This window comes from Ursus americanus, chromosome 20, assembly GCF_024610735.1.
Source record: "Ursus americanus isolate L20-20 chromosome 20, mUrsAme1.1.p, whole genome shotgun sequence".
In the NCBI taxonomy this organism is placed as follows: Eukaryota; Metazoa; Chordata; class Mammalia; order Carnivora; family Ursidae; genus Ursus; species Ursus americanus.
Window position 1 is genome coordinate 11878153 of NC_142146.1, and position 15094 is coordinate 11893246.

The window sequence follows — 15094 nt, forward strand, 5'->3', positions numbered from 1 at the left end:
TTCTGGAAGGCAGGCAGTGGTACGGGAAACACAGTGTCTGCTGAGTTTTGTCACTGAAAGGGTAGGAATCATGTCAAGTGTGAGTGTGATGACCCCTCCCTGCGGTCCTACAGGTGGACCAGAAGGTGAATGTTATTTAAAGAAGCACTGTTAGGTGTGTCTTCAAGAAGTTCAGAAGCAGTAAAACTTATCATCAAGTCAGCTAAGAACTTCCCTCAGAGGTCAGAGGGAGACATCAATTATGACCTAAGTCCCGACCAGTTTCCTTACCATAAACAAGGACATATTTATTGCTTCTTCCCTCCTTCCTCAAACCTGCCCCAAATTCATCCTGGCAGCTTTGGGGAGAGGACACCAATCTAGAGTTGAAACTTAGAGGAGCCCCAGGTTGGAAGTATGTGATCAAAAAATATTCTGTAGATTGCCGAAGGTAATTTAGGAAGGGCCCGATCATTTAGACAGGATTTCTTTTCGGCTTGTTCTGGGTCAGACTTGTTAAAAGCTCAGCGCAAAGGGGATCGGTGTGAATAGTGACTTGGCTCTTTTGTTCCCTATCGAGATTAACAGGACCCTTTTGATTACTGGAAGGTAAGAAACATGTCACTCTTAAGTAATCACCCCTGAGGCCTCGAGTGGCAACTATGTACATAATTCTGGAGTCACAGGTAAATAGATGAGCTTCATCAGGGAGGACTGGGGCATTGCCTCTCTTGGGACTTGTATCCAGGCTGGTCTGGTCCCTGCCTCAGTCCACCCTTGATGTTTAGGCTTTTCTGTTGCCAGACAGCACAGTCCCAGAAGCCGCCATCTGGGCGGCTGAGTAGGGAAGAACTTTGAAGACAGAAGGTTTAGCCTTTTTTCTTACAACTGATGCTCTGGAAGGAAACTGGGGAGACCTGTATATTAGGCACTTTTGTCTAGACCCTGTTAGCTCATGGAGAAAAAGTTCTGAGTATTGAAAAAAAAACTATTAATATATTTTAATGTATTGTATCACTATTTGCTGATTTTTATAATCCCATGTCTTAAAAAGCACGATTCCTTGTTTTTATATTTGTAAATAATTTAGATGATTAAAATGGATTGTTTAAAACAATTTTTAGATTATAGTTTTACTTTTTCAGTGACGTTTTATGTATTCACACATATAGAAAGTGCAATTTATCAGAAATAGTCATTATCTTGTACTGTCTGTGTTCTGTATTTTAGGTATTTATGTGTGGAGGGAAGAGCCAGCTGTGGGAAAGGATTTAGATTAGAGTTTTAAAGTCATACAGTCAAGTTGGTAGATGGTTGGGCAGTTTAGTTGAATTATCTTGGATGCCGGGATCCTTAAAGGTCTCGAGAAGTAGGATTAGAGCAACATAGAAGAAATCGAAGGTCAGTTTATTTTCACACACATACCCATGAAGGCCACTCAGGTGGGGCAAGTGCCTGAAAGTAGGTTCATAGCAATTACGGCCACCTGTCTGGCAGTGGCCCCGCAGTGGGGATGTGTCATCATTGGGGCTAAGGTGCCAAAGTAAGGGTTGAAGGCAAAAATCACATTTGGTCAAACTGCTGTTGAAAAATCCCCTAAAGCTGCAGCACGTAGACCTGTCTCCCTCCCCCTCCCCCACTCCAGCAGGCCAGGGAAAGGCCAGGAATTAGCTCCTTTTGTGACATCCTTACTTGATACATAGGTCTAGGTTCTGTTCAGGGATGGCTACCGAGCAAGGCAAGAGAAGGAAGAGCACGTGGAGGAAAGGAGCCAGAGGGGCAGTGGGACCACCGGAGTATTTTCCAGCGCCTGTGCGGGCCAGGAGCGGGTTGGAGCAGAGCCCTGCAGCCCTGTCCTATACTTTCTGCCCCAGCACCCAAGTGGGTCCTGAGGGAGAGTGGGCCATGGGGTCCTGACAGGTCTGGAAGGAAAGGCTGATCCCTCAGATTCACAGACCCTCAGGTGTAGGAAAGGTTCCTGTTTGTCTCCACGGAGAGAGTTGACCACACATTCCCACTCTGATAGGAAGGCTTTCCAACCCAGCCCTCGTTCTGGAGCCGTTCCAAGAGTTCGGTCCTTGGGTGCAGAGCAGATGGTCTGCTCACACCCACCCATGTTAGGCGATGCTAAGAAGCCCCTGTGCTCTTGCCTCAGGATACCTATAAAACCAGAGCAAAACAGGCCAACTGCCACGTGGAAGTGGAAAAACGACACGAAGAGAGGTCGTTGACTCCTCCCAAACTAACAGCTGGAGTCAACCCTGCTTACAACGTCCTGAACAAGCCTGCTCTTCGGACCGCTCTCTTGATGGCCTCCTCACCTCTGAAAACCACAGGAGGGCCCTCCCGTGCTCTAGGAGCAGCCACGTGGGCCACTGAAGACTGTGCACAGGCGCTGGAGGAGGGAGCACTGGGGTGGGTGTCACGGTGGCATGAGCGGTCCAGAGGCACCACCTAGAGGCGGGTGGGGGAAGCGCACTCCTGAACTGGCTTGGAAGGCACTTAGCAGGGATGGCTCTCGCTTCTTGAAGCTTCGCCAGGCCAGCTCCCCACGCCTGTGAGCGTCTGCCACAGAAGGAGGGACAAAAGGACAGGGTATAGGGTCCAGCTTTGTTGGTAGCCAAAGGATCCAAAGAGGCTTTTGCATTTTGCCCGCCTTTGACATTTTAACCACATTCTTAAAAAAAAAAAAATCCCTTTTTCTCCAGAAGATATTTTAGGGGCCACTTGCGGGGAATTTCTGTCCCTCTCTGCACGATGCTGCTAGATCATTCATCTGTTAAATCACATACTTCTTAGATGAAACAGGGAGTAGACAGCTTGGCACAGTGGGAAAAATTGACTTTTGATTACTTTCATTTTGCAGGAGCCAAAAATAAGTTGTACGGAAACCAGAAAAAGATGTGTGGTTCACAAATCTCTGGGATAGAAACCTCCCAGTGTCCGCAGGCCCGTGTCTGCATCAGGGGCTCGGAGGTCCCTGTCGAGCTGTAGGACCAGATGAGGGCTGTGTTGAAGAAATGCTCAAGAGGCAGAGAAAGAGAGTTAGTAGGTCCATGTTAAGCCTGGTACTAAGGGTTTTAAAAATACCACTGTAACACTGCTTGGCTTAAAATCACTTTTATTTTATTTATTATTTTATTTATTTTTTTAAAGGGAGAAAACCGCCCTACTATAGGAGAAACTGTTCTTGGTTCCCCGTCCCCCAGAGGAAAGCACTTAGCAGAGCACATGAATCCCAGACACAGCATTGATATTAATGAAGCAGAGAGCACACAGGCCGCACGGAGCTTTTCCACATGCACTCATCACGGAACTTTTTTTTTTTCCCAGAAAAACTCACGGGCAGAGCTATATAAAGAAGTGACAGAAAAAGTCTTTAAAGCATTTTCCTGTGTCCTGACATTTTAGCTTTTTAGGAAGAATCGAAAAACATTGCTTTGGCCTTTTTTTTTTTTTTTTTAAATGGGCAAGTAATTGACAGGCAAAGATACATCCTCCTCTCCCTCCCCCCCCCCGCCCCCACAATGTGATTACTCTGTGAACAAAAAGTGATGAAGTCATTAGGAGCTGGTCAAAAAGTCAAAACAAAAAGACAAGAAAAGGTACGGATGCTCTTAGATTAAGGCACGGCTTTAAACTAGATGCACAGTGGCTTCTGTTTTCAGTGGGTTTGGTTTGGCTTGGACAGAAAAGGCTGGCCTGTGGGTACCACTGTGGATGTGGCGGCAGCTTCTGGAACCGTGGGGGGTGGGGGGAGGTGTGTGTGTGTGTGTGTGTGTGTTGGCTAGTGAGTTCATAGAAATTGCAAAGCAGATCCAAACCGTGTGACCGCAGCTTCACCCTAGGTGTTCCACTTAAGAAAAGGGAATTGTCAGGCATTTTGTTCCTTTCACACAGGTGTGGCCGCTTCCCATGAAAAGGGGGAGAGACTCTAGAAAGCGTTCAGTGCATCACAACGACAGTCCTCTTTTTCCAAGATTTGGAGAGGCGTTTGTAATTTTGACTTTTAAGAAGTTATGAATGTTAGCAAAAACATAGCTTGGGGGGTGTGGTGTGGCCAGGTTTCTTGGTCCTCAGAGAGCCCCTCTGAAGCAGCCTCGTACAGGTGTGTGTTTTGCGACTCCCCTTAGAAACCTCCGGGGGGAGGCATGCTCTTTGGCATCTGTGTGGGCTCACGCGAGGGCTCTTTGAAGGACCGGGTGCCACGATGGCCTTTAGAGGGGCGAATGTCTGATCTCCCCAGCACATTACCAGCCTGCCTTCCCTGTGGATGGGGGATGGAAAGCGCCGTTGGGATTGACTGAAATGCGTGACTTGGTGTACACAGATCACGGCACGTGGATGGGAGAGGCTGGTAGAGTCTCGGTGAGGCTTCAGGTCCCCACCAGAGCAACCCCACCTTGTCTGTGCTCCTTTTCTCTCCTCACGATCAGAGCAGGGGCCCCTGGGGAAAGCAGGGGCTTTCCTGCCCATCTCTGGAGGCCAAGCATCCCCCTGAGCAGCGATCACCCAGATATGCATAGCACACTTGCAGATAACCCCCAGTAGAGTCTCAGGGCCATGCAGGGAGGAAGCCCCAGCTCACTGGAGACTGTGGGCCCTGTCAGGGCACCCCCATGACTGGCTGCAGCGGCAGGATCCCAAGCACCCAGTTTCTAGTCAGTACTGGGCACCCTGTGCCCCCCCAAAGGAGCACAGCCCATCGGAACCATTTACCAAGTGCACCTGCTGCAGGCAGAAAGCACCCAGGGTCGGATCAGAGAGCAAGTGAGCAGGGTGACCCTTGTCCTTCGACAGCCTTCCTATGCCCCCACGTGCAGCTAGCTGAAGGCTTGTGCCTGCATGCAGCCCGTGTTCAGAAAAAAAAAATTGCACACTAGCCACCTGTATGTAGTTCACCGACACAGAAGATCTTGAATAATCAAGGATTAGCTGAGTTTATAGGTTCTCTTTGATAGATTCAGATTTTGTACCAGTGTCAGAACCTGGTGGAAAAGGAACAGATAAAAATAATGTAGGATTAAAAAATAATAATAAAATAAAATAAATTTGAAAAAATGTAGGATTAGGAGATGCTTGACGGAAGCCCTTTTCAGTGTGAATACTCTAACCCGTGTAATACTCTCTCCTTGCGACATGGTGACGCCCTGTAGTCCAGACTGGGGGAAAGGATTCAAGTAGGAAGTCGGAGCATTAAATCCAAGAAGCCCTGTCCCTCGGAGGCCCTGAGGGGGCAGCTGGAGGTAAACACACAGCACGTGAGGCAGGGCTTTGGTGTGCTGTGGGGACGGGGACTTGAGTAGTGAGCCCGCACCCCGAGCCTCCTGTCCCCGCTGAGAAGAAGTCGTCCTATGCGTCTTGCTTGGAGAACTTGCTCTCTCCTGCAGGCAGGGCTTGAGGAATCAGCCTGTATGTAGCAGCTCGGCGGCCAGCACAAGGGGCCTAGGCGACTCACTGTCTCTGTGTTGTGTCCCAAGGAAGGGAAGCGCCGCAGCAGCCCGGCAGGCCGTGGTGACACGCGGAGAGCTGGCGGGGCCACGCGGCCCAGTGGTATTGCAGAGGGGCCCAACCTCTGGCTTGACGCTCTTGATTCCTGTTGATCTTTCTCTCCGTGGCTTCCGGGCAATGATGACTTCTGAATTTTAGCAGCCTTTTCCTATCCCCAAAACCCATTTGCGTCAGATGGGTTTCGCTTCTGCTGATGCAACCGTCTCTCTGAAATGTCCATCTCGTGCTCCCTGTTGCAATCGAAGATCCCATGTGTGATGGGGTGGAGGAGGCGTGGGCTTTTGGGATCTTTTGATCTGATATTCTGGCCATGTGTTTAATGGGGGTACACTCCTAATTTTAAATCCAGCCTTTTGATTTGTTTTTAAGGTTCTCTCTTTCCACTGTTTTGTCTTCGTTCCCTCTCTTTACTGCATTTTTCTTTCCTCCCTTCCTCCCAAATAACCCCTCACGCCGGTTATTTGGAATGCTTCTCTCAGGCTTTTTGTTGCTTTTGTTTCTAGACCTTATTGCAGTCAGAGAATCGTGATTGTTTGGTTGCCTTTTCTTCATAGCTTATTCGATTTTTGTTTTGTTTGCAGCAGTTTTCCAGTTGCCTGAGTTCCTAAGCCATCGCATTTGTTGGTTGAGAAACAAAGATTCATAAAGGCTGTTTTCATGTGTGTTTTTCCCCCCCTTCCTGCTCTGCCTGGCGCTCCCCGTGGTTGAGAGTTTGCTCTGGTGGCCGGGGTGCTGGCTGCCACGCCAGGGGCCACGGGCACCTGCCTGGACCCAGAGAGATGGGTTGGACCATAATAATCAGGGCAAAGCAGTCTTACATTGCAACTGTAGTCACTGCCACCACTTTTGTGCTCTGGCTTCGTCCTGCCTGTCTCCGACATTTTTTGTTTCATCTAGTTTCTGGGGGTTTTTTTGTTTTTGTTTTGTTTTTTTTTTTTTTTTTTTTAAAGATTTTATTTATTTATTTGACAGAGAGAGACAGCCAGCGAGAGAGGGAACACAAGCAGGGGGAGTGGGAGAGGAAGAAGCAGGCTCTTAGTGGAGGAGCCTGATGTGGGGCTCGATCCCAGAACGCTGGGATCACGCCCTGAGCCGAAGGCAGACGCTCAACCACTGCGCTACCCAGGCGCCCCTGTTTTTGTTTTTTTTTAAAGACACAGTTGGCTGTGTGTGGATCTGTAGGTTTAGGGCACCAATCTCTTCTGTTTTGTTTTCCTTTTCCTTTTTGTCAAATCCAAGAGAAAACTTGCCATAACGAGCTAGAAGATTCTAGTTCCCAGCCTTCCGAATCTTCAGAGTGCTCTTGGCATCTGAGAACCAAACGTGTTTCCCCCCAGGAGGTCTCTGGGGGCTGAGCTGCTGCAGAGGCGGCAGGCGGGCAGGGTGGGGGGTTGTCCCAGGACCTCACTGTGCATGTTATTCAGAGCAGCATCTCCCCCCCTTTTTCCTTTTTTTTCTTTTTCTTTTTTTGCATTTGAGTTATGAAAGAGGGTGACCTCTACAATCATGATGCCTCCCGTAGACTCTATCACTCATTACTTTACCATTTGCCAGCTTCCTGATGCATGGTCCTCAGGCTTCTGTGATTTACTTTGCTCCAAATCATAGTCTTCAGCTGCCTCAACAACAGCTCCTTAGAGCTTTAAAAGGAGATACACTGAGGACAGCTTGTGGCCATCTTATTTTCATTAGACATCAGACATCCTGGGGATGGCAAGAAAGTGGCCTGGGGGTCAGGGGCTGCAGGCACTAGAGTGCATCAGACCACACCTGATCCTACGGCTGAAGATGGCCCCAGGCTCTGGGGGTCTTACCATCCTGTTGTTGAGGCAGCTGAGGCCCCATCCCCCACCCTGCCCACCACCGATAGACAGTAGTGGAGCCAGCTGCCCCAAGCCCCTTTTCGTGTCATCTGGAAAGGGAGCCATGTGAGCCTTGCCCCGTTTCCAGGTGGCAAGGCCTCGCCCCGCCCCGCCCCTCTCCCCTCTCCTTGGCAGAACGTGGCACCTGTTTGCCAGTGAAAAGAAGTGTGAAGCACCACAAGAAGGAAGCCGATTCTGACCCCTGAGGAGGGAAATCAAATTACCCCCATGGGCTCATTAGCTCCTCAAACTGGATCCACTACTGGCCAAAGAACGCTGATGGGGAACCCTGTCTGGATTGGGTCGGAAGCTGGAATTCGATGTGCTGCACGCCAGTGCTCAAAAGTGTGGTTATTTTTGAAAGACCACCTTCGATCCAGAACATTTGCATTACACCTTCCTTGCCCAGATCCAGTTAACAAGGTAGCTCATCCCTTCCTGCGTCCGTTGAGAGCCATGCTGGAATTTGCCTCTTCTCCTGGGTTTACTTGGATGCGAGGAATATGTTCTGTTCCCCCCCAATGTAGCGCACCACCCTGGGAAGTGCATGTCACAGACCAACTCCACCTTCACCTTCACCACATGCCGCATCCTGCATCCTTCAGACGAGCTCACGCGGGTCACGCCAAGGTAAGGGACCCCGCCCCGGGTGGGGAAGGATGCGGCGAGGTGGGGGCACTTCCTGCAAGACTCGCTGTCAAGGAAAGTCAAGTAGAGAGGCTCGTTCGAAACCAACTCCGGCCCGCTGAGGCATCCCGTAGCACTTGCTTTCTGTCACCTGTTTGGGGTCCCGTCTTTCCTCTTGACTTGAGGCCCCTGTTGATTCAGAGCCACCATAGAGATGGACCTGGACCTCCCCATAGTTGCCTTTTTCATTGGCCATGGAAGATTCTTAGGTCCGTCCTTAACCAGCCGCAGCTGACACTACCATAGGCCATAAGGCGAAGGTTGGCGTTTTGTTCCCAAGTTCGTCAGTAGGGCATGGAGTTCCTTCACAGGATGGAGTTACTGAGCCCTGCGGAAGCCCCTTGTGCCTCTGGAATAGACCGCAGGAACCATGCACCACAGCCGCATGGTAATGACTGAAATGATAAAACTTGAAGACCGAACCGTGTCATGTCCATTTCCCTTTGGTGCCTTCAAGAAGTGATAGAGGTTGGCACCATCTGGCAAGAGGACCTGGATGGCGTGGGGTGGTCCACTTGGCTTCCAGTGCAAGGGCAAACGGTCTCCCTCCACATGGTGAAGTGGCCCCCTCGGCCGTTTTCTCTATGGTGCAGTCGAGCAAGATGCTGGGGTGAATGGCAGGTAACACAGAAAGGGAGGGAGGCGAGCAGGGCCCGCTCGCAGGGAGCAGCCGCCCCAGGGAGCACGTTAAACTATGAATAATTCTCCGCAGGTCATGTGAGGAGGACGGCGAAGCGGCCCTATGCCCTGTTGAGCTGAGAGGAGATGTAGGGCAGACAGTGAGCCCACAGGCGAGGCAGGGGGTGAGCACACCGCCAGTGGTGCCTGCCCCGGCAGGGCCTCCTGGAAGGAGCTGTGTGTGCACGCGTGGCCGCCACTAACCCAGGACTTAGGCGTGGATGTGTCTCTGTGGTTGTGCCTGGCTAACGTGGCCTTGACAGTGGACCCCCCTAACACCTCTAAATGCTCAGTCGAGCCGAGTGCCAGCACTAATACAGGCCTAACCGAAGTTCTCGGCAGAAAGGGAATCTAAATGTTAGCTTGTCTTCTCTGTCCTCCTTCCTGCCTCTGGAGAAGCCGACACCCCCCCTCTAGTGCCCCCCCGGGCTCTGTGTTGGAAGAGCTCTGTGTTTCACCATGCAATAGAACTTCTCCTGGGAGAGGCCGGTGCCCGGGGCTCTCCTGCCTGAAGCCCTAGGACTCCAACCAGCATACCCATCCCCATGTCTTGTCAGGGACGAAAGAGGCCTGGGCAGTCAGTAGCAAGAGAAGGCTTTTTGCCCAAGTTTGAAAGAACGGCTGCTTGACACAAAATCACAGATCTCCCCAAGAATGGCCCTGTAAACAAGGCTTGGAGTCCAGAGTGGTTTTGCCCTCTATTGCTTGTAGACCAGTTTATAGAGTCCCACCTGTGCCTTTTGAAGAATCCACTTTTTAACCTGAGGAATCTGCTGTGGCTTCTAATCTCGTGTTTCTCTGAGTGCTCCCAACCCTCCAGCATCCCCACCCCTGAGCTTGCGTGAAGTGGGCCTGTTCTGGGTTTCTCGCCCCGTGCTGCCCAGCCGGGGGCAAGGAGCCAAAAGCTGCCTTAGCTTGAACTTGCTTGTGACCTTCCCTCCCACAGTAGGAGGCCCCTTCCTGCCCATTCCCCTGGCTGGTGTCTTGTCCAAGGTGTCTGGCCCTCCCCCTGCCAGGCTGGGGACAGAGGGTCCCCCAGCTCCTGGGGCCCACTCCAAGGGGCACCTGCAGCCCTGCCACGTCCTTGGGTGGGTGCCAGCGCAGGGCTCCGGAGACTGTAAGGAGAGGGCTGTGCTGCCTTGCCCCTGGTAGCTCATCCAGCAGCTGTGAAGGGCCTCTGTGCCTACGTGGCCTCCCAGCCCCATCCCTGTAGCAGCTGTTAAGAGAAGACCTTTCCTGTGTTTTAAGCAGACAGCAATGCCTTTCCCCCTGCAGTGCGTGTTACACTATTCTGTCCTAACTCCTGTTACTGTGGGACCCCAGCTTCTGGAACATACTGGGTCCTCAGCCAGCATGGCAGGAGTGGATAAAGCAATCTTGCTGCTTTCCTTTGGTGATGCAGGTTTCATACATCCCATGAGCCTTTTCTAGATCGCTCCACAGATGTAGGCCTGATAATACATGACATGGCTGCCTCTGACCCCACATCTCCACCCCCTGAGATGGACTCGGCAACCAGGGAAGGAGGACAAAGGGGTAGTGTGGCACCAAGGGAAGAGCCTACAGTGGGAGTCAGGAGGCCGTGTTCCACTGCTGACGTGATACACACCGTCAGCCTCCAGCTCCCCATCACTCAGGGGCCGTCCACTGGGACGTCCCACCTGCTGGGGCCATTCCTGAGATGAGCTCGCATGTCCCATAGTCCTGGTTAACTTCTTGCCTCAGGGAAGTAGTCATTAGGAAGGAACGCCAAAACTGAGTAGATTTGGGAGGGAAAGGAAGCCTCCCTGCTGAGGGGTTTCCCTCACCCCCCATCCTTGGGGTCACTCAGACTTGGGCTCAAATCCTGGGTCTTCCATTTAATAGCTGAGTGTGACATCGACTAGCCACCTAACCTCTGAGTCTGACTTTCCTCACCTGCAAAGGGGCAGTTATGCCCGCCCTCTGGGGCTGAGACAAGGGAATCACGTGGAGCTTGGGAACTTTAAGCCGTGACCCCCATACAAGGAAACCCAGGGTCCTCTTGGGTAGGAGGGAGGAACAGACAGGGAAGGAGGCATCTGGGGAGCCTGGGCTGGGGGAGTCCTCCTTGCCCCCCTGCAGGAGACTGGCTGCGAACCTTTTCCCAGGGTCTCGTGGGCATTTGCTGACAAATGACCTCTTGTCTTTTCTTATCAGCCTTAACTCGGCTCCAACTCCAGCTTGTGGCAGCGCCAGCCACTTGAAGTCCACGCCCGTGGCCACCCCATGCACTCCACGGAGACTGAGCCTGGCCGAATCCTTCACTAACATCCGTGAGTCCACGACCACCATGAGCACGTCTCTGGGGCTGGTGTGGCTGCTGAAGGAGCGGGGCATTTCCGCAGCCGTGTACGACCCTCAGAGCTGGGACAGGGCCGGCCGGGGCTCGCTCCTGCACTCCTACACCCCCAGGATGGCTGTGATCCCCTCCACCCCGCCCAACTCGCCTATGCAGACGCCCACGGCTTCCCCGCCCTCCTTCGAGTTCAAGTGCACGAGCCCTCCCTATGACAACTTCCTGGCCTCCAAGCCAGCCAGCTCCATCCTGAGGGAAGTGAGGGAGAAGAAGAACGTCCGGAGCAGCGAGAGCCAGACAGACGTGTCTGTCTCCAACCTCAACCTCGTGGACAAAGTCAGGAGGTTTGGCGTGGCCAAAGTGGTGAACTCAGGGCGAGCCCACGTGCCCACCTTGGCCGAGGATCAGGGACCTCTCCTCTGTGGGCCCCCCGGCCCCGCCCAGGCCCTTGTCCCTGGGGGCCTGGTCCCCGAGGGCCTGCCCCTCGGATGCCCCGCTGTCCCCAGTGCCATGGGCGGGCTGCAGCTCAGCAGCGGCATGCGGAGGAACCGCAGCTTCCCCACCATGGTGGGGTCCAGCATGCAGATGAAAGCCCCCGTGACTCTCACCTCGGGCATCTTGATGGGTGCTAAGCTCCCCAAACAAACTAGCTTGCGGTGAGGAGGGCGGGGGAGGGGGAGGCCCTTCCCCCGGAGGAGACCAGGCTCGCTCCTGCCTCCCTCTCATCCCCACCCTGCACCGCACGCTCTCCCCCTTGCCTCCTCCGTCCCTCCCCTCTTGAGCTAGACAAATCAACCTCGTGCCTAATGGGGGAAGAGCGGAGACTTTGTGAAGTGTGTACATAGGACTTGCCGACCTCGTGTCCACCTGCCTTTTCTCCCGATGCCGCGGGAGAGGCCCCAGCACCGCCCCGCGCCCACCGGGACTTCGCCCGTGCTAGCCCAAGGGCAGGGGCCACCGGGCGTCTTGTTCTCCTCCTCCTTTCCTTCGAGAAGCACTGAAACTCCCAAGTGCGTTCTTATCCCATGGATAGGAAACCAGTGAATCGGTGGCTGGCTCCCAGTGCAGTACATTGAGCCGGCGCCATGCGTCTGCTGGCCGGTGTCGCTGGGCGCCTCACCTCGTGCGCCCCGCGGGAGCAGCTCGAGCCCCCCTCTGCGGCCACACGCAGCCCATGTAGCTCCCGGGATGGCAGGGCTCTTCTTCCTCCTCTGGGGGGGCCCAGCTTCCTCCAGACCTTCACTACTCTGCTTCGATGGAGAGTCGCTTCTTTTTTGAGGTGTGACTTTTTCTTTCCACACCTTTAGCCCGAATCACCCTTCGCTGTCCTGTCCTCGGTCGTCAGGCCAGACGGCTGACCTGAAAGAATGTATTGACACTCCCGCCGTGTTCTGTGTGAGGTCTTATTTTTTCCACTTTTTTTATATGCAGGGAAGTAATGGTACTAGATGGAAAGTCGCGGTCTGTTCTCTCTGTGACACGGAAATAACGTTTCACACTCTCCCAGTCTCTAGCGAGATAGCAGCGGAGCTTGGGGACCCGGGGTCACAACCAAATTAAGACCAGACCCAAGACAGTTTTCACAATAGGGTGAAAAGGAAAGGGGGCAGGGGAGAAGGGCGTGGATGGAATGGGTCAGCAGGAAAAGTGAAAAGAAACCACCAAATGTAGTTTCAAACTGGTTCATGAGAGCAACAAAGCTTGGGCGTCCTGCTGGTTCCGGTCCTTGCTGTGACAGCCGAGGCTGGCCCGTGCGCTCGCACGTGCGTGGTCTTTATGCACACAGTTGATGCCCCCACACGTTGCCCTTGTGTTTCAGGACAGAGTGGTCACAATAAGATCTTTTCTCCCGCCACCTGCCCCCCACCCCCCAGAAGCCTTGGTCTCCGTGCGCTGCTGTTTATCCCTAAGAACAGATAGAGGTGCTCGTGGGACGAACCAGAAATGAACAGGGGAGCCTGGTCCTGTTGTTGTCGCTGACCAAGTTTTGAATTTTATTTATTATGTGTGTGTGCTGTCCTCTCCTGTTCTGGTCGCAGTGTGTATGGGGCCTTCCGCTCCAAGCAGGTAACTTATTTATTCTCACCTGAGGGCTGCACTGCCTAGCACAGTGCTCCCTGGTCCTTTGTCCCGGGCATTTGTGGAAGGGTGACATCATATGCAGATGAAACTGTCACGTTGCCATCCCCCTGTTCCCCGACCCCCCGCCCACCCCGGTGAAAATACGTCCAGTTGAGTGTAAACCCAGCCACTGAAGACTCTTTGAGAACGTCTCAAAGGAGCAAGCTTCAGTTCCACACTTTTAGATTATTTATTCTCAGAACACGAGGGGGTTGGTTCATTATTTTCAGCTCCCCTCGTGGCTGTATGTGTGCACTCACTGCAAGGAAATTCTTTGTATTTGAATGTATTTTAAAGCAGTAGGTAGAATAACAAAGGAATATGAAAACCACGAACCCAACGGACCACTTTCTGTATTCAGAGAGGAGCCACCCATCACCACCAAGGAAATAGCAGTGTAAAAATCAGCACCTCGGAGGTTGCAGTGTTCAGTACAGCTCATGATCGACCTTGTGCAGCCACGACCAACAGAGTGCGTTGTCATGCGTCAAAAAAATCAATAAAATTTTATTCTCTAATGAATATCAATAAAAAGTTCGAGAGATGGAAACCACACTGGGATTCTGCTTGCGTCTCATTTTTGTCTTTTTCATTCACGTGAGACGTAAAGCTACTCAGCTCTTCTGGAAGATTAAATGGAAGCCATCCAGTTTACGTGCTGTTCTGACCACCCCTTCTCACACAATGCTGACCCTTAGACACCAGTCCAGTTGGAACCCGAAGATCTTCCCTACCTTTCAGGGCTGCACACTGTTCCAGCATGCACACATACCCACGGTGAATCCGTTGACACTCCCGCGGACCAGTACCCTATGGCGACACAGAGTTCCTTCCGGCCCTTTCTATCACAGCACTGTAATGAGAAAAACTTGGCATGTATGTAATCTTCCACATATGTGAGCACATCTGTGCCATAAATTCCTGGAGAGATACTACCAAATTGCCCTCCACTGAGTTGTGTTAAGAAACTTTTGAGGGACGTCTGGGGGGCTCAGTCAGTTAAGCATCTGACTCTTGATTTCAGCTCAGGTTGTGGGATCGAGCCCTGCGTCAGGCTCCGTAGTCAGTGCCGAGTCTGCTTAGGATTCCCTCTCCCTCTCCTTCTCCCTCTTTCCCTCCTCCCCACTCCTCTGTTTCTTTTTTTATTATAATATTTTTTATTATGTTAGTCATCATACAGTACATCCCTGGTTTCCGATGTAAAGTTCGATGATTCATTAGTTGCGTATAACACCCAGTGCACCATGCAATACGTGCCCTCCTTACTACTCATCATCAGCCTATCCCATTCCCCCATCCCTCTCCCCTCTGCAGCCCTCAGTTTGTTTCTCAGAGTCCATAGTCTCTCATGCTTCATTCCCCCTTCTGATTACCCCCCCTTTCTTTATCCCTTTCTTCCCCTACCGATCTTCCTAGTTCTTATGTTCCATAGATGAGAGAAACCATATGATAATTGTCTTTCTCTGCTTGACTTATTTCACTTAGCATTATCTCCTCCAGTGCCGTCCATGTTGCAGCAAATGTTGAGAAATCGTTTTCCCCGCTCCTCTGAAGTAAAATCTTGAAAAAAATTTTTAGAAACCAATGACAATGGAGGGTCATCAGAGAATTGAGAGAAAAAGGATCAAACTTATTCTGCCACCTCCATCTGTGGAAACAGTGAAATTATGCAAAGAGGAGTGGGGGGTGGCAGCATGGTTTTTAAACCAGGTGCGACCTTTCGGTCATGGTGTGACCTTGGGCAAGCCGCTTACTGTCCTCGGGGCCTCTTTTCCTGACCTGTAAAATGTGAACGGTGATACACTTTAGGGCTGATTCACTAAGCTTGTCTCGAGCCATCTACTGTGCGCTCAGCACTGTTCTGGGTAGTGGGGATCTGAGTAGCTTCTGCTCTTGCCGAGTGTACATACAGTCTGTTACTGGCAGAAAGATGACACTA

The 15094-nt window shown here is 52.0% G+C and overlaps 1 protein-coding gene across 12 annotated transcripts in view; it reads left to right on the forward strand.

The window, feature by feature from the left end:
* Window positions 1–13710, forward strand: part of TRAK1 (trafficking kinesin protein 1) — a 116153-nt gene extending 102443 nt beyond the window's left edge. For 11 of the 12 annotated variants that reach the window (XM_045798153.2, XM_045798149.2, XM_045798150.2 and 8 more), the window contains 2 exons: window positions 7880–7982; window positions 10896–13710. In XM_045798153.2, coding sequence (XP_045654109.1) covers window positions 7880–7982; window positions 10896–11694 — 902 coding nt within the window. In that variant the 3' untranslated portion in view covers window positions 11695–13710. Of the gene's footprint in view, window positions 1–7879; window positions 7983–8751; window positions 8843–10895 lie in introns of all 12 variants that reach the window. The other variant, XM_045798155.2, reaches the window with a different exon arrangement.
* The last annotated feature ends 1384 nt before the right edge of the window (window positions 13711–15094 follow it).